The sequence below is a fragment of the Macrobrachium nipponense genome, chromosome 25 (assembly GCF_015104395.2).
Source record: "Macrobrachium nipponense isolate FS-2020 chromosome 25, ASM1510439v2, whole genome shotgun sequence".
NCBI classification, from domain to species: domain Eukaryota; kingdom Metazoa; phylum Arthropoda; class Malacostraca; order Decapoda; family Palaemonidae; genus Macrobrachium; species Macrobrachium nipponense.
This window is the reverse complement of record NC_087214.1, coordinates 36830811-36855373: the sequence shown is the minus strand read 5'-3', so window position 1 is coordinate 36855373 and position 24563 is coordinate 36830811. Positions and strand designations below refer to the sequence as shown.

At 35.0% G+C, this 24563-nt stretch overlaps 1 protein-coding gene across 1 annotated transcript; it reads left to right on the top strand.

Moving 5' to 3' along the window:
* Nucleotides 1-1664: 1664 nt before the first annotated feature.
* On the top strand, nucleotides 1665-24454 carry LOC135199044 (uncharacterized). Its single transcript, XM_064226961.1, has 2 exons — nucleotides 1665-2102; nucleotides 24446-24454. Exons 1-2 carry the CDS (start codon nucleotides 1665-1667, stop codon nucleotides 24452-24454), a joined length of 447 nt encoding a protein of 148 aa, XP_064083031.1.
* Nucleotides 24455-24563: the final 109 nt, after the last annotated feature.

Below are 24563 nucleotides of genomic sequence, written 5' to 3'. Positions count from 1 at the left end.
CCTGCTCGCCACGCCACCTTAGTTAAGTTCTAAGCATCGTGTTTACTCCAGTCTTTACTTCTTTTTTTAAGTCTTCTTAAGTTGTCAACGCAGCTGTCAAGCATTCAAGCTTTTATCAATCATGAAGAGGCAGTCCAAGCTGTCAGGTGCAGCAAACAAGAAAAGGAAAAAGGAGGAAGAGGAAAAACGAGCCCAAAGTAGAGGCAGGGTGACCAGATCTTGAAAATTGAAATACGGGACACTTAAATTGAAGAGGTAGTTGAACAATATAGACACAACTTATGCGAAGTTATGCACGCAGTGACGCAGGCAACGTCCTTCTCAGCCTTCTTTATTGACTTTTCTTTTGCTTTAAAGTGCATTCGTTGTAGATTTTATTACAAACAGCTGTTCATTGCATGTGTCAAAGCATTAGAATATTGTAATCAAGCATGTTTTGCAGCTTTGAAGGATATTATTAACAAAAGTGACTTGCCATAATATATTGAATAAATTGCAGACAACAAAATACATATGATGAAAACCTTTCAATAATCCTTTTAAAATTATTTTCCTCATTATTGTTAAGTTATTTTCCATTTGTCATATTTTGTACTAGATCCAACTGCTCTCAAGAGATGGTATTTGGTTTGAGCATATGTGATGAACTCCGAACAGGACAGTGTGAAATTGCACTTTATCTGTAGTTCTGACTTGATCAGCTCTACACTGCACCGGTTCCTACACCCACCCCATCGTTGGCCCATCAGAGAGAACACTCTACTCGCTCCACTTGAGCGTTCGAAGGGGGAATGCTCAGTACAAATTTCGCTAGTTTATTGTATTTTTATTTTTTTCTAGATATTGAAAATACGGGACAAAAGGCGTCCCGGGGAGGGTCGATACGGGACACGGGACAAATGTCATAAATACGGGACAATTCCGTCAAATACGGGACGTCTGGTCACCCTGAGTAGAGGTAAGTGTGCAGCTGTGTTGTGTGTGCATAAGCCTAGCCTATAGTTTTTATAAGAAACAAAAGTTCACTCTTTGGAGATATTTCTGAGTTGAAAATTCGAATGAAATCCAGGAGTTATATACCTTATAAACCAATGATCTATAGTAATGGATAGGACATCCATCACTTTTTCGCGGTCAAAACCGGAAGCGCTATTTTGCGTTGATTCCTGTCATAAATGAGGTTAAAATAATCCATAATTATGACGTCATTTCCACGTTTTGGCACCCCTGACTCATTATAAACGGCGACCCCGAATAAATAGGGATAAAGCTGAGAAGAAGATTATTATTAATTTTTATTATTATTTTAAATGTTACGTTTTCCTGGATTACTCTAATATCGAATTTTGTGCTATATTAGTTAATATTGACATTTGCCCATTCTCAAGGATTCTCAAGAGGTTCATTGTAACTTGTAGACCCTAAGCATAGGCCTACATGCTGCAATGCAGTGATATTTGTACTATAAAAATTTAGATGTTTATAAATTGTGTTTATAAATTAAATTATATTAAATGCATAATAATTAACATATATTCTATAATTTCTTTTCGTCCAGATGCATTGAAAAAATGTTTGAAGCCACGACAGCAACCTATTTGTACGGTGGTGTGGTATGATATCCTTAGAAAAGTTCAAACTGTGAATAAACTTCTGCAATCACAATGCATGCATCCATGCATCTGGATGTAGCTGTTGACATTCTCAAGAAGGCTGAAACCTCCCTTGTTAGCTACAGAGACACTGGGTTTGCTGATGCCCAGACATCTGCCAAAGAGATATGTGAGGAGATGAATGTGGAAGCTGCTCTAAAGCAGAAAAGACTCAGAACTACTAAAAGGCAGTTTTCCTATGAGGCCCCTGATGAACCTATTACCGATGCCTTGAAAAAAATGGAGTTTTCATTTTTCAATGTAGTTGTGGATATGGCCATTGAATCTCTCAGAGAGAAAACTGGAATGATGAGTGATGTTGCAAAGAAATTCAGTGTTCTCATAAACTTCTCTGACCTGACATCTAGTGAGCTAGAAAAGCAGGCAAAAGATTTGTGTAATACACTCACATCTGGGGATCATTCTGATTTAAATTATGATGAACTGATTGTAGAGATGCAGTCATTTCCAAAACAATGGCCAAAACAAAATATGACAACATTAGACCTTCTTGTTTTTCTGGAGGAGAAAGGCCTGAAAGAGATCTATCCAAACATGTGGGTGGCATTAAGAATTGCTGTCACTACACCTGTGACTGTGGCATCTGCAGAGAGAAGCTTCTCTAAACTTAAGCTCATTAAAACATATTTAAGGTCTACTATGTCACAGGAGCGCCTAAATGGGCTGGCAATAATTAGTATTAATAGAGAAATATCCAAACAGATTTCGTATGATGACACTATAGATGATTTTGCTGCAAGAAAGTCAACAAGAGTCAGGTTTTAAATATGAAAATAAAATCATGTTATAGACACTTGTTCTAATGAAAATTACTTTTGCCTAATAAACCTCAGTGTACTAATTGATTTCTTTTTCGTCTGAAATGATCTTGAAAAAGGAGCGGCATCACAAACCCATTGCAGATTTAATCTTAGACAAAAGAGGTCAACAGAATCTTGCCACTTCAAAGTGGGAGAGGGCTAAGCTCTCTACATCTCCCAGACGAATCATTCTACATCCTGACCTTCACATTATTATTATATTATTATTATAAGTAGTGGTATAAGTAGTATCATGGTGTGACATCACTCGAACAGAACAACAACAAAAACTGGTATATTTGGCAGGCAGCATTCTACTCTCTGCCTACCAACATAAAGCTGTCCCAAGTACCGAAGGGACTCAGGTGACTTTAACGTCTGCAAAATTGTCACTCGAAACTGGATTGGACCGGATTTCATTTCAGAATTGTGGACTACAGACGCCATCTATTGACGGCCCGAAGCAAAATGGTGCTCAAACAGGAAACTGTTGTGCTTTTGATAGTGAGGAGAGATAAAAATTGCCGAATAAGTGATTGCAATGACTGCATAAAAAAAGTAAAGTATATATTCAAGTATTTATGCCTATTTGTGACTAGCAAAATAGTATTTGAAGCCAAATGCTTGGAATTGTACGTATCGGGTTCTGGTAACACATTCGCTGCCCTGGATTGTTAGCAGCAAAGACAATACACGAAAGATGGGAAACTGACTATTAATACCATTAAAAAAAACATCATCCAACCCGTCAGAATGCGCGCCATCTATTGATCATGCCCTCAACTAAAACTCGGCTGTGGCGTAGCGCGGCTTTTTTAAATGTTAAAATTTATTCTTATGCTGCAATAAACTTCTTTTTATAAATTATTGAATACTAAATCGATTAATATTGCTTATTAACATGGTTATAGGGCTCTATCATAGCTTATGACTTATATAGGCATTTCATGATAACATTTAAAAAAAAAACCTGAATGCTTAGTCTTTAAAAAAAAAACCAATCTTAGTTAAAGTAACACTAATTGCTAAGTATCTTTATCCAAAATAAAAGAAGGAGTTAACTTAATTGCTAAGTATCTGTATCTAAAATGAGGAGGGCAGTTAGAAGAAACAAACTTATTCTCTATCTTATTATTTCACCAATATAGTATACAGTAATTATTTTCCTTTTTTTGGGCTTGTACTTATGATTGTATACTGTACATACCTAAGCGACTGTACACAATTGTTCTTGCAAAGAACATAAACAAAGTAAAAGAAATGGCACATGCTTCATTTGCATGCAATAGTCATACAAGTCATGCAAACAGAACATGCATATATCAGAATTTAAATAGCAAACAAAGCATGGGATAATCAAAACCAATAATATGAAATCAAAATGAAAAAGCAGACTTAACTTGCATGCTGATTAGGCAAAAGTTAAGCAATATTTGTTAATAAAACTAAGAAAAGTAGTAAAAGTAAGGTACCCTTTTATAACAAATGCAATGCTGTATTTTACAGATTACTGTATAAGCAAAAATCTAGGTTTAACTTAATTTTCATAAAAAGCAAATAAAAATTGAAATCACAAATCAAATAGGAAACAAACCTATTTATAACAATTTATTAAAATCTCATAGCCCAATTGTGGGAGTTCTTAAAAAAGCATATTCAATTGGCACCCTTTTATGAAGGTAATGTAACCAATACTTCTGCCTGGTATTTTCTAGTAAAATGCCATTTCTGCAAGAAGCATACAGATTCCTAAAAAAATTTGAAACAATTATTCTAATTGACTTGAACCATGTTTCTTTTTGGATCATGTCAGTACAAGCAAATATCATAGGTTTTTGTTACAACTTGTTTTGCCAATTTATTACTACCGTATTACTGCGTACATTTGCTGGCCAAATGGTAAAATTTACTTTGGAATCCTATGTGGGGTGTTGGTACCAATTACAAGATTTCATTTTAAAAACTGAACAATTATGAGCATACAATGCAGAAACATAGATGAAACAGTAAGAATGGATTTTGTGGGAGCAGATATGGTGGTTTGCATGTAATTTTTTTTTTTATTTTGAATGCTTTTATCCATACATATAGGAAAATTCAATCATAGATTAAAAGGTTAGTGAACTTGAAATTAAAGTAAGACACTCTAACTTAACTAACCTACTTATGCTCTCCCATATGAATGCTCCCACAAGATCCATCCTTCCTGATGAAACAACGTTTGGTTTGCTAAATAGTTGCTTATTAATGAAAAATTAAGGTAAACATTTATAACTACAACCCAATGGTAAGCTGCTGAGAATATAACATAAACAACCAGTATATACAGTATATCAAAGTTGCTGTGAGTAGCCTATCTGGAAAAGGCATGGAGACCCAATATTCACGAAATTGTATGACAGTGATAGGAATTGGTATGTTTATTTCATATTTCTAGAGATTTTCAGATATGCAAAATATAACTTTAAGGTATTTATTTGAAATACAATTGACGTCTGTAAATGACAAGAAAATATAGTTTTTCTAGTTGATTTTGATATGCTTTGCAAGATAGCTTCATTTCCATTGCAAATAACTGTTGATATGGTTAGGTAACTGTTGGCATGGTTATGGTACTGCTGATACGGTTAGGTTTACTGTTGACATGATTAGGCTACTGATGTAGTACACTACCAGGAAGGTTAGGTTGGTTGTTGGGGTTTCAAATGGCAAATATTTTTTTCTAGTCGAAAATCACATATAAATATATTTTCTTTCCGCTTAGAGGCGTCCACCGTGTTGTAAAATATTTTCCAATTTTCCAATTTTATTTCGGAATAACACTGCACCGTCATTCAATGCTTTGGTCTATTTTATTTCTTCATTTTCTCTAAAAGTCATCATGTACTTTGTAACAGATGTAATGATTTTATTACCTTTCTTTATTCTGAGGAAAAGCATGAAAAATCAGATGGGGAAAATCATTTTCGTCCTATTGCAAACCACACACGGTGATGATGGCTACGCCCACTCATGATGAAATTGAATGCCCGCCTTTGCTTTGTGAAAAAGTAAACAAACAGATGATGTAGGCAGGTGAAATGCTACCGCCATCTTCATTTCATGCCAGGTACTAAATTGTATGCGGCCGATGCGGCTGTGGCTTGAGCTTCCATCTTTCGTGTATTGTCTTTGGTTAGCAGCAAAGACAATACACGAAAGATGGAAGCTCAAGCACAGCGGGCATTCAATTTTCAATCATGAGTGGGCGTAGCCATCATCACCCGTGTCGGTGTTGGCTAATAGGACGAAAATGATTTTCCCCATCTGATTTTTCATGCTTTTCCTCAGAATAAAGAAAGGTAATAAAATCATTACATCTGTTACAAAGTACATGATGACTTTAGAGAAAATGAAGAAATAAAATAGACCAAAGCAAAATTGAATGTCGGTGCAGTGTTATTCCGAAATAAATATTGGAAAATATTTTTTATAATACGGTGGACGCCTCTAAGCGGAAAAGAAAATATATTTACATGTGATTTCGACTAGAAAAAAATATTTGCCATTTGAAACCCCAACAACCAAACCTAACCTTCCTGGTAATGATACATGAGTAAGCCATAATCATGTCAAACAGTAAACACCTAACCATATCAGCGGTACCATAACCATGCCAACAGTTACCTAACCATTGTCAACAGTAATTTGCAATGGAAATGAAGCTATCTTGCAAAACATATCAAAATCAACTAGAAAAACTATATTTTCTTGTCATTCTGTCAATTGTATTTCAAATAAATACCCTTAAAGTTATATTTGCATATCTTGAAAATCTCTAGAAATATGAAATAAACATACCAATTCCTATCACTGTCATACAATTCGTGAATATTGGGTCTCCATGCCTTTTCCAGATAGGCTTCTCACAGCAACTTTGATATACTGTATATATACTGTAGTTATGTTATATTCTCAGCTAGCTTACCATTGGGTTGTGGTTAGTTTATAAATGTTTACCTTAATTTTCATTAATAAGCAACTATTTAGCGAACCAAAGTTGTTCCATCAGGAAGGATGTATCTTGTGGGAGCATTCATATGGGAGAGCATAAGTAGGTTAGTTTTAAGTTAGAGTGACTTACTTTAATTTCAAGTTCACTAACCTTTTAATCTATGATTGAATTTTCCTATATGTATGGATAAAAGCATTCAAAATAAAAAAGAAAATTACATGCAAACCAGCATATCTGCTCCCACAAGATCCATTTCTTACCGTTTCATCTAAGTTCTGCATTATATGCTCATAATTGTTCAATTTTTTAATGAAATCTTGTAATTGGCACCAACACCCCACATGTATTCCAAAGTAAATTTACCATTTGGCAGCAAATGTACGCAGTAATACAGTAGTAATAAATTGGCAAAACAAGTTGTGAAAACCTATGATATTTGCTTGTACTGTACATGATGCAAAAAGAAACATGGTTTCAAGTCAATTAGAATAATTGTTTCAAATTTTTTTAGGAATGTGCATGCTTCTTGCAGAAATGGCATTTTACTAGAAAATACCAGGCAGAAGTGTTGTTTACATTACTTCATAAAAGGGTGCCAATTGAATATGCATTTTTGAGAACTCCCACAATTGGGCTATGAGATTTTAATAAATTGTTATAAATAGGTTTGTTTCCTATTTGATTTGTGATTTCAATTTTTATTTGCTTTTTATTTTTATTGGAAATTAAGTTAAACCTAGATTTTTGCTTATACAGTATTCTGTAAAATACAGCATTGCATTTGTTATAAAAGGGTACCTTACTTTTACTACTTTGTTGTTGTACTTTTTTTAGTTTTATTAACAAATATTGCTTAACTTTTGCCTAATCAGCATGCAAGTTAAGTCTGCTTTTTCTTTTATTTTGATTTCATATTATTGGTTTTGATCATCCCATGCTTTGTTTGCTATTTAAATTCTGATATATGCATGTTTTGTTTGCATGACTTGTATGACTATTGCATGCAAATGAAGCATGTGCCATTTCTTTTACTTTGTTTATGTTCTTTGCAAGAACAATTGTGTACAGTTGCTTAGGTATGTACAGTATACAATCATAAGCACAAGGCCCAAAAAAAGGAAAATAATTACTGTATACTATATTGGTGAAATAATAAGATAATATGAGAATAAGTTTGTTTTTTATTTCTTCTAACTGCCCTACTCATTTTAGATAAAGATACTTAGCAATTAATGTTACATTAACTGAAGGATTTTATTTAATGATTCAGAAATGCCTAATATATAAGTCATAAGCTATGATAGAGCCCTATAATCATGTTAACAAGCAATATTAATCGATTTAGTATTCAATAATTTATAAAGAGAAGTTTATTGGAGCATAAGAATAAATTTTAACATTTAAAAAAGCCGCCGCTACGCCACAGCCGAGTTTTAGTTGAGGGCATGATCAATAGATGGCGCGCATCCTGACGGGTTGGATGACGTTTTTTTTTAATGGTATAAATAGTCAGTTTCCCATCTTTCGTTTATTGTCTTTGGTTAGCAGGCATAAAGCTAGAATTACGAACAACATTGGACTATTACACATATCATTATTGTCTAAATTGTAGTTTAGCTGGGGATGTATTATACAGAGAAGGTTAAATATTGTTATTTTTAGCTTTAAGCTCGGAAAACCCTAACATAAATGATATATTTCTTTCGGTTCGTACTTGTAAATTTTTCGAGGGTTTGTATGACTGGCTACAGGGTTACAGGTTGTACTTACAGGGTGTCAGCACTGCGATTCTTTTTAAGTCTTCTCCTGGCTAAATGATTCCAAACAAAACCATCACTGGGTACGTTCTAATAACTAATTCGATGACGCATATAATTAAAGCATAAATTTCCATGAATTAACGTATTTCATCTTAAAGGTAGTGGTCTGTATATACGAGATTTTTGTAAAACTGATGACCTAAAAGAACGATTATTTGTCCTTCGAGTTTCTCGAAGGTTATAAAGACTAAATTATGTCCTAGGTGTGTAATGAAGTTAGAATATCCTTTATATTATTATCATATAGAAATCCTTAAAATGATGGTGATACTGATATGGGCCACAGGGTAACCAAGTGAAAATGCACTAATTTGATCTTTTTCACCAGGAGAAATTGGGAGTAATTCTTGAGCAAATTGATGGATGTTACATATGTGTACAATATACATAATTCCATTATAATTATTCCTATTCCCAGGGCTGCTCCTCGATTTCCTATCGTATCCTCGAATTATAATGTTCGTCATTCTGAGTAACAAAATCCGATGTATTTCAACCTCAATTTTCGAATTTCAACGAAATTTAGCAAACTCGAAACATACTTTCAACCAGAAACAATTATTTATATTGAATATATCTCCAAAATGGCAAAATTTCTATTAAAATAAAATTTAAAGGATTCATAACGTTTAATATGAATAGTCCTTGATGTCTCATGAATCCCAACTTTTAAGACTTTTAAATTAAATCATTTTCAGCCTCTTCTACGTTATTTTCTCATTTTTTGGATCTAAGATGACAAAGTATTCCGTATAAGAATCATTTAACGCCTTTAATTAATTGATTCTCGTAAAGACTACTTCGTCCTTTGCCTTTAATTGCATGTTAAAGCCTCCACTAATGTTGCCAATCCTGCTTCCTCTCCGGACAAGGAGCAGCCATTGTTTTGTTACCAGAACGAACTTCGTCACTTTCTTGAAAACATTTTACGTTCTTCAAAACCTCCCCTTATTAAGGCTCAATTTTAGATATATATACATATAACCTCCTTCATAATATTCATCATATATATCGATGCAGGATTTATTCGTGGTCTTGCTAAACATAACATATAATAGTTTCGTCTTCTAACGACCAAATGTCATCAGAAAATTGTCATAGCACTCAATAGATGTCTTGAGAAAACATTAGGTATATATAAAAGAAAATCTTATATTTGGTATACCTAGCACTTACTGCCCTTTATTTAGTATTAATAAGAAGCATTAATCTTCTTTGTATTACTATCAACGCCTTTCGTCATGTTATAATGTAAATATCTTTATCTTTATAGTGATTTTATTTGATTTATGAAATTTACAAGCGAGGGAGACAAGATTACCATAGTTTACCATATACATATTTTTTACGTTTTCTATTAAGGTAGAAATAATTTTTATAGAAAACAGTATTTTGGGATATTTGGATAACTATAAAAATTCTCTCTCTCTCTCTCTCTCTACGAAGACAGAGCAAGGAAAATATATAGCTCAATTAAATGAGGCTCGACAAAATACATTTGGCATCTTGTAAACCCCATGTAATTTAGAAGTGGCCATACTGTTAGGGTTAAGTATCAGTAAGATACCTATCAGTAGCAGGCCATTTCTCTCTTTAGCAAGGAGGAGAGGAATGATGATAAACCTACATGAGTGGATGAATTGGTTTGTTAGGAGAAGAGATCTTCTACCTAGGTGTTGTTTTTTTTTTTTTTTTTTTTTTTTTTTTTTTTTTTTTTTTTTTTTTTTTTTTAGAAAGGAAAACAAAAGTCTTGGCTGCCTGTATACAGCTATTGCCTCCCCCTGCTGAACAGTTATATAATTTTAATTTCTATGAATGTCTAGTGATCTGTATGAGTATAATCGCCAAGTTATGTATGCAGGAACTATGCCTCTCAATGTAAGTAAATATAGCTTCTTTACTATATATCCTGTAGGCTGGAGCCTACATATGTATTAGTATCTGTAAGTGCTTTATCTCGATTATGAAAATTATTATCATTATTATCATCATTAATTGTTATCATTATTATCATCATTATTATTATCATTACTGTAGTATATCTGGGAAGGGGAGAAATCCTGCCTCCCTTGTATCATATGTATATATATTTATACTGAAATTCAGTAAAGCCCAGCTATTGATAAATTCTATGTGTGCTAAGGGGTAAGCGTGTCCACCAAATATTTCATGGCATCCATACATATGAAACATAATTGCATTCAGATTCTTAATGTTAAACCAGCCATATTATTTAGTTTACCTGCCCTTATAGGCCTTTCAGTGCCCCTAAAAAGAGCTCTAATTTCAACAGTTTTCTGGGGGCGCTCATAGCGGGCCCCCTCACCCCCCAGATGAGGAGGCTCGCTTCGCTCGCCACCCAACCCATTGCCACCCCCCCCCCGCCCCCACACACACACCACAACTTTTTGGAACCAGTTACGCCCCTGCATATAGAACAACACCACTGGGCCCATGTACTTAAAACTCAAGCTCTCGAAGAATACTGCGATGTTTGTTCGAAAGGAGTAACAGAAGGTAAAAGGGAAATACAAAAAAGCGGAGATCACTTAGTAGTAAAACTGATAAATTAACAAATAAACGAATGAATAAATAAATAATAATGTATTAAACCTGATGCTAGAAAATGGCGCACGTTCGTCACATTAGCTGCTCAGGGTTGACTTATCCTAACTTTTTACTCTTCGGTTGTATTTGTGTTAATTAGATATAGATAATATATATAGCTTACAAAGCCTCAGGGATGAAGTCTCTAGGCATACTACTACCCCAAGGCCCTATCAAATCCCCAGAAGGCACTGACTAACCACTGCATTACAATGGCAGAAATTGAGATGCCTTCCATATCCAGCGCTTTACTTGATCTTCTGAAATAAATAGTGAAGTTTTTCGGACGTTATCTTCATTTTACGATTAGAAAAAGTTAATATTTACATACTTTAATCATTATTATATTGAATTATGAAGAATATTCCCAGTTATTTTATTTACCGTTGATAACTTCTTTTTTTTTAACTTAATACTGGATGTAAAAAATAATCTTGACGGAAATTTCTGAAAATGGAGTTTCGTCTCACCAGCCAATGAGAGGTTGTCTAAGAAGACTTCTTGCCAAAACCGAACAATTTCAGCCAATGAAAGGAGGCGTTAAAAACATTGTTAATGGTGTAGGTCTCTGATTGGTCAAAGCAATTCCTATCCACATTCCGCTTTGGAAGACTCAATGACTAAACACGAAGTTGAGTCACGACGAGTGGACGTTTTTGGAAGTGAACGTTTTTGTAAACAAATGCTCACGAGATAGAGGAAAGGACTTTGGTAAAGGAGAAGGCATTTCAGGTCAGTCTTTCTTACATTCTAAGACAATATTGTTGTTGCTGTAGGCTTTTTATGCTTGGTTAACCATTGGCTAGCGTGAAAATGTCCTCTCGTTGGAGTGTCGTTGTCCCGGAATTGGAATTTTGCAGTTTTTAAAAATAGTTTGTAGACTGGAAACCCTTCAGAGCTGGACGGTCACTTCGTAATTCTTAAAACTTTACTTGCGTACTTTCAAAAATGAACCCTCTGAATTTCTCAGAAAATTCTGAGGTTCTTGAACGTATTTGTGCTTGGGGGTCCATAGCAGAACATTTTTCGTAACTGTAGCAAGGTGCTGAAGGTGGAACGACGGGATTGGGGGTTGATTGTGGGAGTACGTGGCCCGATGTGGATAACTGAACTCTTTAAATCAACAAAGACCACCGCAGACAGACAGACAGACAGTCCTTTTCGAGATCGGGTAATGTGGCAAGGATCCAGCTATCTCGATTTATTGTGCTCTAAATTCACAGACTGGAAAGTATGGTAGTAGAAGCTTGTTAAAATAATGATTTGGGAATCTGTTCGATGACACCTTTCAACCTGGCAGGGCGGCGATGTAATAACACTATGAGGGCAAAAATACAAAAGTCAAAACAGGTGAAGCCATTTATAAAACAAGGAACAGGTTATGTAATGAATATTATCCAAGAATAAACTCAAATTCAAGTGAGGGAAATCGCATAGCTGGACTCGAGATAATACGGAAGACTGAAATGTCGGCTTCGATGTCCTTAAAAAAATTACTGTTTGTTTTTCTCTTTGGGTGACGATGGTAATCAGCAGCCTTCTTGAATTCGTAACTTAATTCATCAATCATTCAATAGTTCACATAATTATTCGAATCCCTCTGAATGAGCATCACGAATCTGCAACATACTGTTTGAATTAGGGCAACAACCGTGATCACAGGTGAATGAATGGCTTGCCTACTGAGTGGCAGACGATAGCTAGTACTGAGACCCGGCTTATATTCCTCAAATTATTTGAAGATATGGCTCTTAATTCAGGTTCGGGTCAGTTTTTAACTGATTAATTCAAGGTTTTTGTAGTAATGTTATGACGCTTTTCAAATATGGCCATGAAAACGAAAGGACATTCTTTTGAAGCTTGAATTTCAATTTCTCTGGGGGTAGGATCTATGGCGCTTGTTCCTTATGAACAGAGTTCATCTTCTGAATAATAACATATTGCATGTGGCCTTGCCCCAATATTTCCCAGGACTGGATCTACGGATGCTAGGTGATTAGCGTGGGAAATTTACGCTCATATGCACGCCCGTGTGGGCGCGTGTTAAACGCACCCCGTTCGCATTCGTACAGCTCCGTTTATTTGATCTGATACGAAGAAAAAGTTTTCCATTCAATCTTACATTAGCTGTTTACAAATTTGACAGCTCCAAGCTCTGCCACGCCTACCTGTTGCTTCATCAATCTGAACCAGTGTCACCAATTCGTAACTTAATTCATCAGTCAATCTGCAAGTAAGGTGACCAGACTTAACCACCTGCTGAATAATCATCACGAAATTTGCAACATTCTGCTTAAATGAAGGGAACAACTGTGATCACTGGTCAAATGACTGCTGACCAGGTGGTGGACGATGGCTTCCAGTGAGACCAAACTTAAATTTCTCATATTTATAGGCATGGTTATGAATCCAGGCTCTGGACAGTATTTAAAATGATCAGTTTAAGTAGATTGCAGTAGTACCTAGTATTACGATTGTGCGTAGCTCCAATTTTTGCACCAATTCCTCTGTGGGTAGGATCTGTGGATGTTAGGTGATGGCATTAGTGCAGCTCTGTCTTTTGTCTGAAATTAAGAGAAAGCTTTTCAATAAGCTTTTATTCTGCCGTTAGCGAGTTTGTCAGCTCGAAACCTCTGCCACGCCCATCTGTTGGTTTCAGTAACCCAGGATTTCGAAGAAAAACCGCGATTCCTTCGATTTTAAAGGAGATTGAATTAGGATTTATTTAGTGCTCTCTCTCTCTCTCTCTCTCTCTCTCTCTCTCTCTCTCAGTTAAAACACCAGGAACAATTCAAATGAAACTCTTCGGTTTATCAAAATTTGAATCACTGTTTTGGGAATATAATTGGTCTTGTGTGTATCCAAATTTCCTTTTACTGGTTGTTGTATAAAGAAAAAAAAAAAAAAAAAAAAAAAAAAAAAAAAAAACTGACGTTAATTAACATAAGTCCAGTTTCCAACAAAGTTCACCGCCATAGTTACGTCTAGTGTGGCTTGACAGGTTATTTGTCCGTCTTGCTCGAGACGAGCTGGACGTATTACTATTAGCGTTAATGGCTGCCGCCCCTTGGAGGTTTTGAAAAAATCCTAGATCATTTTGGTATCATTGACACCGTACGCGACTCCACGCACCAAAAGTATTTGGTTTCTGTGCTGTATCAAATTTCGTATTGGCAGAGTTGGAGATTTAAAAGATTTAAAGTTACGTAAACAACTGCTGGATATCCAAGGCATTGTGGTGTGATATAATTACTTAAGGCAGTCTTGATAAAAAAAGGCGAATGTCTCTTTGACTTACGTATTATCTTCGTCGTAGATTATGTAAGTAAATGTGGTTATTGGACTAATGTTGTGTTAAGGGGTTTACCAAGGAAAGAAGCTGTAGACTATAGCTGAGGATAGGTCGAAAATTCCTTTCACGTTGAGGGTATCCATAATATAATTTCCGTATTTTAAGCGTCATTACATTAACTTGCAATACAAGACAACTTGCAATACAAGACAACTTGCAATACACGACACCAACTTGCAATACACGACGTTAACTTGCAATGCAAGACATCAACTTGCTATACAAAACAACTTGCAACACAAGACGAACTTGCAATACACTACATCAACTTGCAATACACGACATTAACTTGCAATACACATCAACTTGCAATACACGACATCGTCTTGCAATACAGATTGTCCTGCAGGGTTGGGTACTACCTTTAAAGAGTAGAAGAATAAAAGTATTTCTGTTAATGGCCTTGGTATTATGGACCGAGTTCATTACTTTGCAAAGTTGTGTTACGGTTTTGTGATTTGACTTTTAAAAACTGCAGCCCGGTCTGTGACTTGGTACTTTTAATATTTGTTAAGAATTTTGTCGTATTAATAGCAATTGCTTACGGGGAGTATTCCTTGACTTAAACATAAAAATGTTATTTTAAACCAAGGCATACAAGTGAGGCTGCCTAGGTATTGAGAGAGATTTGCTGTAATCAGTCATCAAACCTTTGGATTTTTTAGGCTTTGGCAATCAGTGGTTAAGTGAATTAAGTATTCCTCCTCCATCTGGGATCATGTCTTTGCTCTTATCTGAAGTTCCTCCTGTGGCAACTGTGATGTTATTTAGGAAGAATTAACTATGTTTGGCGGCAGTCAAAAATTGTCTCACTGTCAACGGTGGCGCCACTTGAAGCTTTTATATAGTTTTAGGTGATGAACAGAGGTAAATTTGGCGATTGATATTGCAGCAAAGCATTTATGTGGATAGTTAAGAAAAAAAGTGGTTCTTGCTTATGTGTTTGAAATATATGCAAATTAATATTTATAGTTTAATTGTAGTACATTGTTATATAGGTCAATCTGGTGGTTACATTTCTAATGTAAGGTTTAATGTATATAAAAAGTAATCCCATGAATTGTTTGGTAATAAGGTTCAGAAATGTATATGACTGAGTTGTTGACGTCAGTTTGTAATGGTTTAGTGGCTTCAGGTGTTGACAGGTTTCCTCATAAGTTTTTTTAGACGGAAAAAGTGTTGTATGAGTTCACTGAGCTTTGTGTTGGCTCGTAGAATTAAAGATGCATGTCCTAGATGCGAGGACCTTAAGGAAATGTGGTATAGTCCTGTCTGATGCATTTTGTTGATTAGAGAATATTAGAAACGAGATTTTTTGCTTCTTTGTGGATATTTAGATGTACAACTGGTGTGTAACTTTTGCATTGCTCCAAAATTGATCTTGGCAGGCTTTGGCTGAGGCATGGTACCTTTGAGAAGTCACTCAAACATCGGCTGATTTTACAGTTAATCTGCCTGATCTTGGGTAACTTAATACATTGGTCACGATGTATGCTAGAAATGTCTTTTGATTTTATATTGATTTGCAGCTTAACATTTCTATAGATGTCAGTGGATTTGTGTAGAGGTTTTCTGAGTGTTGGGACAGTAATGTCGTTCAGGAGGTATGTTGCTTTGTAGTTTAGGGTTAAATAAGTCCTTTTTTATTGGATTCAAAGTGTTATTCCACGAGAGCCTAAGTTTTGAAATAATTAAATGATCGAAGGGTTTCATAGTTTGTAAGTAGTAAACTTTGGTGTTTAGGAAACCTTGGTAATGTTTAGCTTTATTGGGAGTGTGCTAAGAGTTTCATCTTCGCTACACAGTCTAGTGCAGTAGTGGAATCTTCTCATCTCCAGATTTTTTAGACTGATGTCTCCTGAATATCAGGTGCAACAGTTTCTCTCTCTCTCTCTCTCTCTCTCTCTCTCTCTCTCTCTCTCTCTCTCTCTCTCTCTCTCATGAAAGGCAGGAGAGTTGGAGATAATGTTATAAAATGCATAACTCTTTTGCTTGAATTTATGCATCTTTTTGCAACAAATTTTAATGATTGAAGTCTCTCTCTCTCGCTCTCTCTCTCTCTGAGGATTCACCATCACTGATACGATGAAGTTTAAAAAACAGGATGTGTTTGCTGGTGTTCGAAACAAATCCTGGATTCAGGAAAAATTATACCGATTCAAGATTGATTGTAGGATTCAGGGAGTTTTTGCTCCTGGTAAATTTTGTTTAGAGAGATAGTTTTGGTTTTTAGAAAGTCTACTCTCTTAGTTTGTTATAGTTTAGGTTTTTGGAATGTCTCTTAGTCTGATGCTTTCATATTTCACTGTGAAGATTTGTTGTGACCCTTTTGCCAGTAGGAAGTTCTTATTTGTGTGATACTTTCACCTGAAGAAAGTCAGTCTCTGAAAATTAGTCCAAGAAAGTCTGATTCTTCACGATAATCTACTCTCAGAAAGTCTGCTTTTCGTATTTTTTGCCTCCCGGTGGTCTCTTGGTTTGTAATACTTTTTGGTTTAGGTTGTACACAGCAGTCTGTGAGTCTCTCTCTAAAGTAAGTCTGTCAGCTGTGGCATATTTCTCTTATAAATGTCTGTGTGTTGTATTTTACCTTAATCCAGGCTGTTAGTCTGAGGGGGTTTTCCTTCAGGAACTCTGTTAACCTTCATGGTTTTACCCTCACAGAATCTGTTAACTTTAATTCTATGGCTTCCAAGATGTCTGGGTTTGTGGGTCTTTGCCTAAAAGTTCTGTTATATTTTCTGTTCCTTTGTGATTCTGATTGGTAGTCTGTTAGTGACTATTGTATTCTTATCTTAGAAGTCTTGCTAGTCTGTATCATCTTAGGCAGAAAGACTGTTAGCTTGGATTTGTATAGCTAGAAAATTTGGTCATTTGTGACTTTTTATGACAAGAAAGTCTGTTCGAGAGAGTGTCTGGGCTATAAAGTCTGTTATTTTGCCTTGAGTTCTTAACTAGAAAGCCTGTGCTAAGAAGAAGCATGCATTCTGGTTTGGGAAATGAGGAAATCTAATTAGTGTGAGAGTTGTTCTTAACTTCACTTACGTGCTTAGAATATCTGATCATACCTTTGATACTCAGGAAGTGTTGCCCTAAAAATTGGGCCATTTTGAAAGTGTTTTATGCCTGCCAAGGTTATCTGTTTGGTAGAGGTATTTCCTAAAATGTTTATAGTATCTTTGGAGGAGACCATTAGTTTTTAACCTATGAATTTTTATTGGGGAGGTTTTTCCCCAGAAATATATATGTTAGCTGTAGGTGATCTTTGTCCACCGAGTTGGTTCTTGAAAGTTCTTTGCCTGGAAAGTGTTATTAGTTGGGTAGTTTTTTTTTTTTTTTTTTTCGCCTGGAGTGAGATTTTTTGTGAAGAAAGTCAGGTGATTCAGGAGAGGTTTTTGTTTTGACTGGAAATTATCAGCTTGAGATTTTGTTTTCCTGAAAAACCTGTTGGGCTGCACGTTATTTTGCTGTTAAAGTTCTCATTTATTGGCCTAAAACTTTTATTGGTTTGGGAGGATTTCTGTTTTATAGGCCTGCAAAGATTGTCAACTCAGGACCCAGAGTTAATTTTGCCCAGAAAGTGGCGTTTATAAGCCTACCAAGTTTGGGAGTTGATTCTGCCTAGAAAATGGTGTCCATAGGCCTACCAAGTTTGTCAGTCTCGGAGCCAGAGTTGATTCAGCCTGAAAGTGGTGTTTATAAGCCTACTAAGTTTGTCTGCCTATGAAACTAGTAGTCTTCTTGTTTTATCTAGAGAGCGATTTTTGTATAGAAAGAGTCAGCTGGATTGAGATCTTTGGCTACAAATAGTGCCAGATGGAAGAGGTTTTATGTACCAAGAAAGTATAGTTTTTATTTTAGGCACAGAAGGCATCGATTATGGACTACTATTTTTTTTCTGATGGGACTCAAGAATAGATGTATTCTCTTGAAAATTCTGGATGTAAAAGATTACCAATTCGCCAAGAATAAGATAAAAGACCAAGATTTAGTGTCTTCAAACTTGACAAAAATAAAGTTAATTAATAAAGTTACTGAAACTAGTAGTTTGGTACTTGAGCACATTAAAGGTAGATCTTGAGTTATAATGCCTAAATTACAAAAAGTAAACTTTCCATGAAGCTCTTCTTAACCAGTAACTTATTACGCGTGACTGTAGCAATGACAAATTTTCCATAAAATGGTCTAAGATGAAACAGCAATGGTAATTATTCTGTAGCTCTGTAGCACTGACGATCAATACAAAGTTGCAATTCTTGGTACCTTGTAGCCATGTTCTAGTATGTGAAACTATTGTAATATAATCACTTGCAATATTAAACAGTAACTTTAACTTTTTTTTAAAGAGATACGGCCTTATTCTGATAAGCTTAACGAAGTTATTTTTGTCAGTTATTTGGTGAGCTATATGAAACTCATTCTTTTTAATGTTCAGTCCTGCTCTGGTGATCAATAGTAAACTGCTCTTCCTATAGTCTTGTTAAACCTGGAAGCTGCGAGATAGAGATGACATATCCTATCTTCCAAACAACCGAAGGAATGTTCCAAGTAAATCCTGGACACCCCTCCAGAGTTACCTGTTAATGAGGTAAACCTTAGCTCCCTCATTACGTGTTAACGAAGGAGATTATCCCTTAATAAGGCAATGGGATGATTATTTCTCCCTAATTAGGTCATTACCTCTGCGAGATGACGATTTCATGCCCAAATTCCATATTATTGAATGTCATTCTACCAAATTACCTGGTAGTGATCGTAAGTTTTGTCCTTGATTATATAATTACTAGTTAGGACTAGTCCTATACTTAATTACTAGTTAGGTAGGTCTTATCCTATCACTAATCAATAGTTATATCAAACCCTATCCCAAATTGCATATTATTGAAAGGTTATTCTACCAGATTACTTGTAAATGAAACTGTTTAGTCCTTGATTGCATCATTACAAGTCAGGTCTAATCCTATCTCTAATTATACTGGCAATGGGATGAATTTTGTTAAGACGTATCACGGCAGAACCTAAAATTTTGGCCCGGTGGTCCACGTGTATGGTGAAGGCTGACGTTAGTCCGACCTGCTGTCCTGCTGGGGGAGGAAGAGCTCAGGGCAGGAGGACATTAGCCTTGCACGTCTCTTGCCCATTTACCCGACTCAATCACTTACATTGAATGGTGTCTTTAGGACTATGAGACGAATTGGTGGCATTTTTGGGAAGGGGGAAGTTCCTCAAGGCGCACTTGTTCCACCTGAAGGTGTTACAGTCACATGCCTGCTTTTGGAGAGACTGTTTGTGCCTTGGTGTAATTAATTGCTTTTGTTGTAAAAGAAGACTATAGGATGACTTTGTAATTTGAAGTAGAATAAAGTTAATTAGTTTTCCTTTGGTTTGTTTGTGAAATTCCTGTTAATTCTTTTGCTCAGACATACTGAGAATAGGGAATGAATATTCTATACTTTGGAAATAAATCTTGTAGATGGAAATATCAGGTGAAGTTAAAATAGCACCAAATTAAGTAGATATAACTTTTTAAAAGTTGTTGAATTAATTACGTGAATTTGAAGTTACTTAGAAATTCAGCTCTGAATAATCCCATAATTTGGTGCATTTCCAGTTATTAGACTCAGCCTAAAAAATGCAACTGAAATCACTTAAAGCTAGATTCTTAATTAAAAATGGAAAGTAAGCGAATTTACAAAGTATGAGGGTACTGTAGATACGTGATTAATTTTAGATATTGTAACTAATCAGCATAAAATGCTGTAAAAAAAAAGATGTGATGGTACATTTCTCTGGTTTGAAAAAATGACTAAGAAAAGGTTATTTGAAGGAACGAAAACTAATGATAAAAATGCGAATTGAAATTGGGCCATTTCAGTGTTCAAAGTTACAGCTAAATGAGATTTACTTGAAAAATATTGAATTAATTTTAATTGACATATAGAGCATTTCTGCATCGGATAGGAGCTTATATTCTGACATATTTAAGCTTTTTGACGTCAGATTTGGCATCAAAATAGCGATATTTGTGGTGAATTGAAGTATCTTGTTTACAATCATGACCAGACTTCATTTTGGACACAACTATTGACATTCTGATATCAAACGACGTCAGAATGCTGGAAAATGTGCCAGGTTAACAAGCTGTGTGAGACTTAAAATGCACTTAATTTTCTCTGTTGAAAAGAATTGTCTTTTTTATATATAAAAACCTCTTAAAAGGAGGTTGAATTAGCCTTATCAATCAATTAATTAGAAGTAAAATAATATCTCCAGTTCTCAAAGTAAAGGATTCCGTCAGGCGATAGATTTCAAAAGATACAGGGTGTCCATAAAGTCCAGGTACCTTTATAATTATTTAATGTAGAGAATGGTACTGGGACTTTATGGACACCCTGTATATTTTATCGAAGTTACTGTCTTTAACTATTCGTTCTTCTGTTTTCTATGAGGTATTAGAGGTTTGATTATACAAAATACACCCATTTTCTAATTAGGAAACGTCGGGGAAACTCTCAAAAGACTAGAAATCTCGACTGACCTTTATCCACGAGTCATCCATAGAGAACTGGGCTTTGAAAATTTTTTGGGGGTGGGTCATTATACTTCAGGACGAAAGTCTGGCGGTTTGAGTGTACGGGAATTTCACGCCATGAGACACCAAAACCAACCAACTTGGTAACAGATTTTATCTAAAATGAATTTAAAATAATTTTTAGAGTCCTTATAATATGTTTTGTACATTTTATTTTTATCATTTAATGCTGCTGCTTCCTTCGCATTTTTTATCAGCAATTTCTTTGCCTTCAATTCCAACATGGCCTGGTGTCCAGCACAAGGACAACTTGATATTTCGAATGTTTAAAAAATGAATATTTTCTTGTATTGCTCTAATAGCAGGGTGGTGATGATTAAAAGAATCTATTGCTTGAATAGCACTTTGTGAATCACTATTATATAGTGTAATGTTTGCTGGGAGTTCTAGCGATTTTATACAGAGCCAATGAAATTCCTGCCAATTCAGTGGAATATATGGAGCTATTAATAGGCATTCTTCCATGATAATATTTTTCGTCTGTAATAACTGCGAACCCCACAGCAGCATCAGTTTTTGAGCCATCTGTGTAAATGGAGATAGTATTTGCATGGATTTCTTGGCATTCCAAAAAGATTTGTTTGACAGCGTCACTTGGAATTTCATCTTTTTTTTTTTTTTTTTTTTTTTTTTAGTCGAAGAACTCGTGGAATACATGAGGTTTATTCCATTTCCAAAAAGGTGTTGAATTTGGTAAATGGTTCAGGAATTTTAATGGACGAATATTATATTTCTCTATGTATATTTTCAGTCATATAACAAATGGATAAAACGATCGTGGTCCAATTCTTTTTGGAATGATGGTCCGCGAATAGAAGTTTAAACTATATTCGACCCTTCTTTGATCAAGTGAACACAGACCTGTTTCACTATACAGAGAAATAACAGGTGTAGCATATCTCAAACCTCCATTGTGAAGAGGATCTAATTTTTCCAATGTACTGGCAGATGCAGAAGCATATAGATGCCACCCATAATCAATTTTACTCAGTATCAAAGTCTTGTGTAAATAGAGTAATGTACTTCTATCTGAGCCCCACTTGGTGTGTGACAATTTCTTCAGTAGATGAAGTAATTTACTACAGCTTTCACGTAGGTAATTAATGTGAAATTTCCAAGTCATTCGTTGGTCAAAATGCAACCTAAGGAATTTGGTATGAGTAATAAAATTAATTGGTTTATCATACAGTAGCAATTCATTTTCCGTACATTTTTCGTATTTGTAAAAAGTAATGGCTACAGTTTTGCTTGCCAATATAGTGAATCCATGTGCAGTAGTCCACGATACGATAAGATCAAGAGATTTTTGTCGTTATGATTTGTCCTGTATAGATATCAGAGTGGATGATCCAAATGGCAAAATCATACTATATAATGAACTCTGTACACCAGTTGGTAGTTGTTTTGTAATATCATTAATAAGCCATTATAAAAAGGGTGGTGCTCAAAACACTACCTCGTGGAAACTCCTCCATATTGAGGATACTCCTTAGATAAAACACCATTTATCTTAACTTTAAAAGTTCTTTCCTTTAAAAAATTTAAAAAAATTGTATTATGTTTAAGGGTAAAAATCCTCTCAGTCCAGAAATAATGCATTTCTTTTAAAATCTGATGATTCCATGTCTTGTCATAGGCCCTTCCCATATCAAAGAAGATGGCTGTGGCATAGCTATTTGAAGCAAATGCTTTCCCAATATCGGTGTCAAGTAAAGTTAAAGGATCTAGGGTAGATCTTAGTTTCCTATATCCATATTGTGAAACGGAAAAGTATCCTGTTTTATCAAGATGCCAGATTAATCTGTTGTAAATCATTTTCTCAAACAATTTACATAAACAGCTTGTTAATGCTATTGGTCTGTAGCTATCTGTGTCATAAGGATCTTTGCTTGGCTTCAAGAATGGAAGGTCCAGTGCTTCCGCCAATCTTGTGGGAAATATATTTCAATTCACATTTTGTTATATAGCTTTAATAAATATCGTAAACTGTTTGGGTGAAGGTGTTTCAACATTTCCAAAGTGATCATATCTTCACCAGGGGCTGTATTGGAGCATGTTGACAATGCCGACAAAAGTTCATCCATGGTAAAGCAATCATTATATGAATAATATTGATCAGTCTCAAAATTAATTGGATTTTTACTACTTTTTCTTTTATGGTGCGGAAAGATTTTATTGACGAACCTTTGGAGATATTACTTAAATGTTCTGCTAGGCAAGTTGTTACCTCTTTAGGATCATATATCAGTTTGCTATTAATTTTCAAAATTGGGACATGGGATCGAATGTGCTTTCCTAGTATTTTATGCACTTTTTTCCAGATCTTACTCAGGGGTGCATCTTTGCACACCGATTTTAGGTAGTTACACAAAGATTTTCTTTGTGCTTCATTAAATGTTCGTTTTGCTACAGTACATGACCTTTTATAATCTATGTAATCTGAATCGTTTCTCGACTTCTTAAATTTTCTTTGGGCCTTACTAAGGGCCTTCTTTGCTTTTTTGTACTCCTCATTCCACCAAGGAACTGGACATTTAATCTTTACTTGTGCTACAAATGGTATAGTTGACTCTGCAGCATCAATTACCAGAATTAAAAACATAGCCAGAATAGTTTCTATGTTCAAATTATTATCCCATAATTAAACATTCTTCGTGATTCGCTAAAATCTTCCCAATTGGCTTTATTAGCATCAAATTTATTAATTGATATCTCTCCAGTGAAATTCAGAATACTAATCAAATCAGGAAAATGATCGCTACCACACAAATCATCATAAGTGTTCCAAAAATATTTGTCTGCTAGATCTTGTGAGCACAAGGACAAATCTATGTGAGAGTAACTGTTTGTTCGTTGGTCAAAATGAGTTGGTTTGTCATTATCTAATATATGGAGTTGATTATCTATAACAAAATCAAGTATCATGTTACCTCTGGAGTTTGATTTTACATCATGCCATGATAAAAGTCTTGCGTTCAAATCTCCTAGAAGTAACATTGGTTGGGGAAGCCTCTTGACCAAGTCATTCAACTTTTCTAAATCTATATTATTATTTGGACTTAGATATACAGAGCAAATCGTTATAATTTCCTCTAGTTGTATCTAAACTGCTAAGGCATTTATTTCAGATGAAAGATCATATATTGTGAAAGGTACATCTTTTCTAATAAGAATCATATTACCTTGCTGATTTCTAATGAGAATCATATTACCTTGCAGAGTGAGGTTGATAACATGTGTAAAATTTATTTGTAAAACTGGAGGAAATAGGTAAAAATGTTTCATTGAGCCAGATACAAATTGGGCTATATTCATCAATTAATTTAAGTAACTCTAACTTGTTTTTGTTAATGCTTCGAATGTTCCATTGCAATATGAATGAGGAAGTGTCCTTATTATTTTGAGAAGTGAATTTTACTTATTTTCGTCGGTCTTACGACCCTGAGCTGAAAGAACTGTGTCCACTTTAGTTTTGAACTGGAACTTTTGATAATATTTTTGTTGCTTGTACAAAGAAGTTTGCTTCTAGCACCTTTTCTATAATCTGATGGCATAGCATAGTCTCGTACTAGTGACTTATATTGTTTGATGTTTGGTTTTCTTGTAGGTTCCCTAGACTTCTGCAAAGCTATATCGTTTGAGTTAATTTTCTGAAGGGTCTTTACTATCGGTGGTATAAACAATGGTTTCTTCTGAGCTGGTAGTTTTCAAACATTTACTATTTG

Coding starts and splice junctions, on each gene's coding strand:
- LOC135199044 (XM_064226961.1), top strand. CDS start 1,665: ATGCATGCATCCATGCATCTGGATGTAGCTGTTGACATTCTCAAGAAG.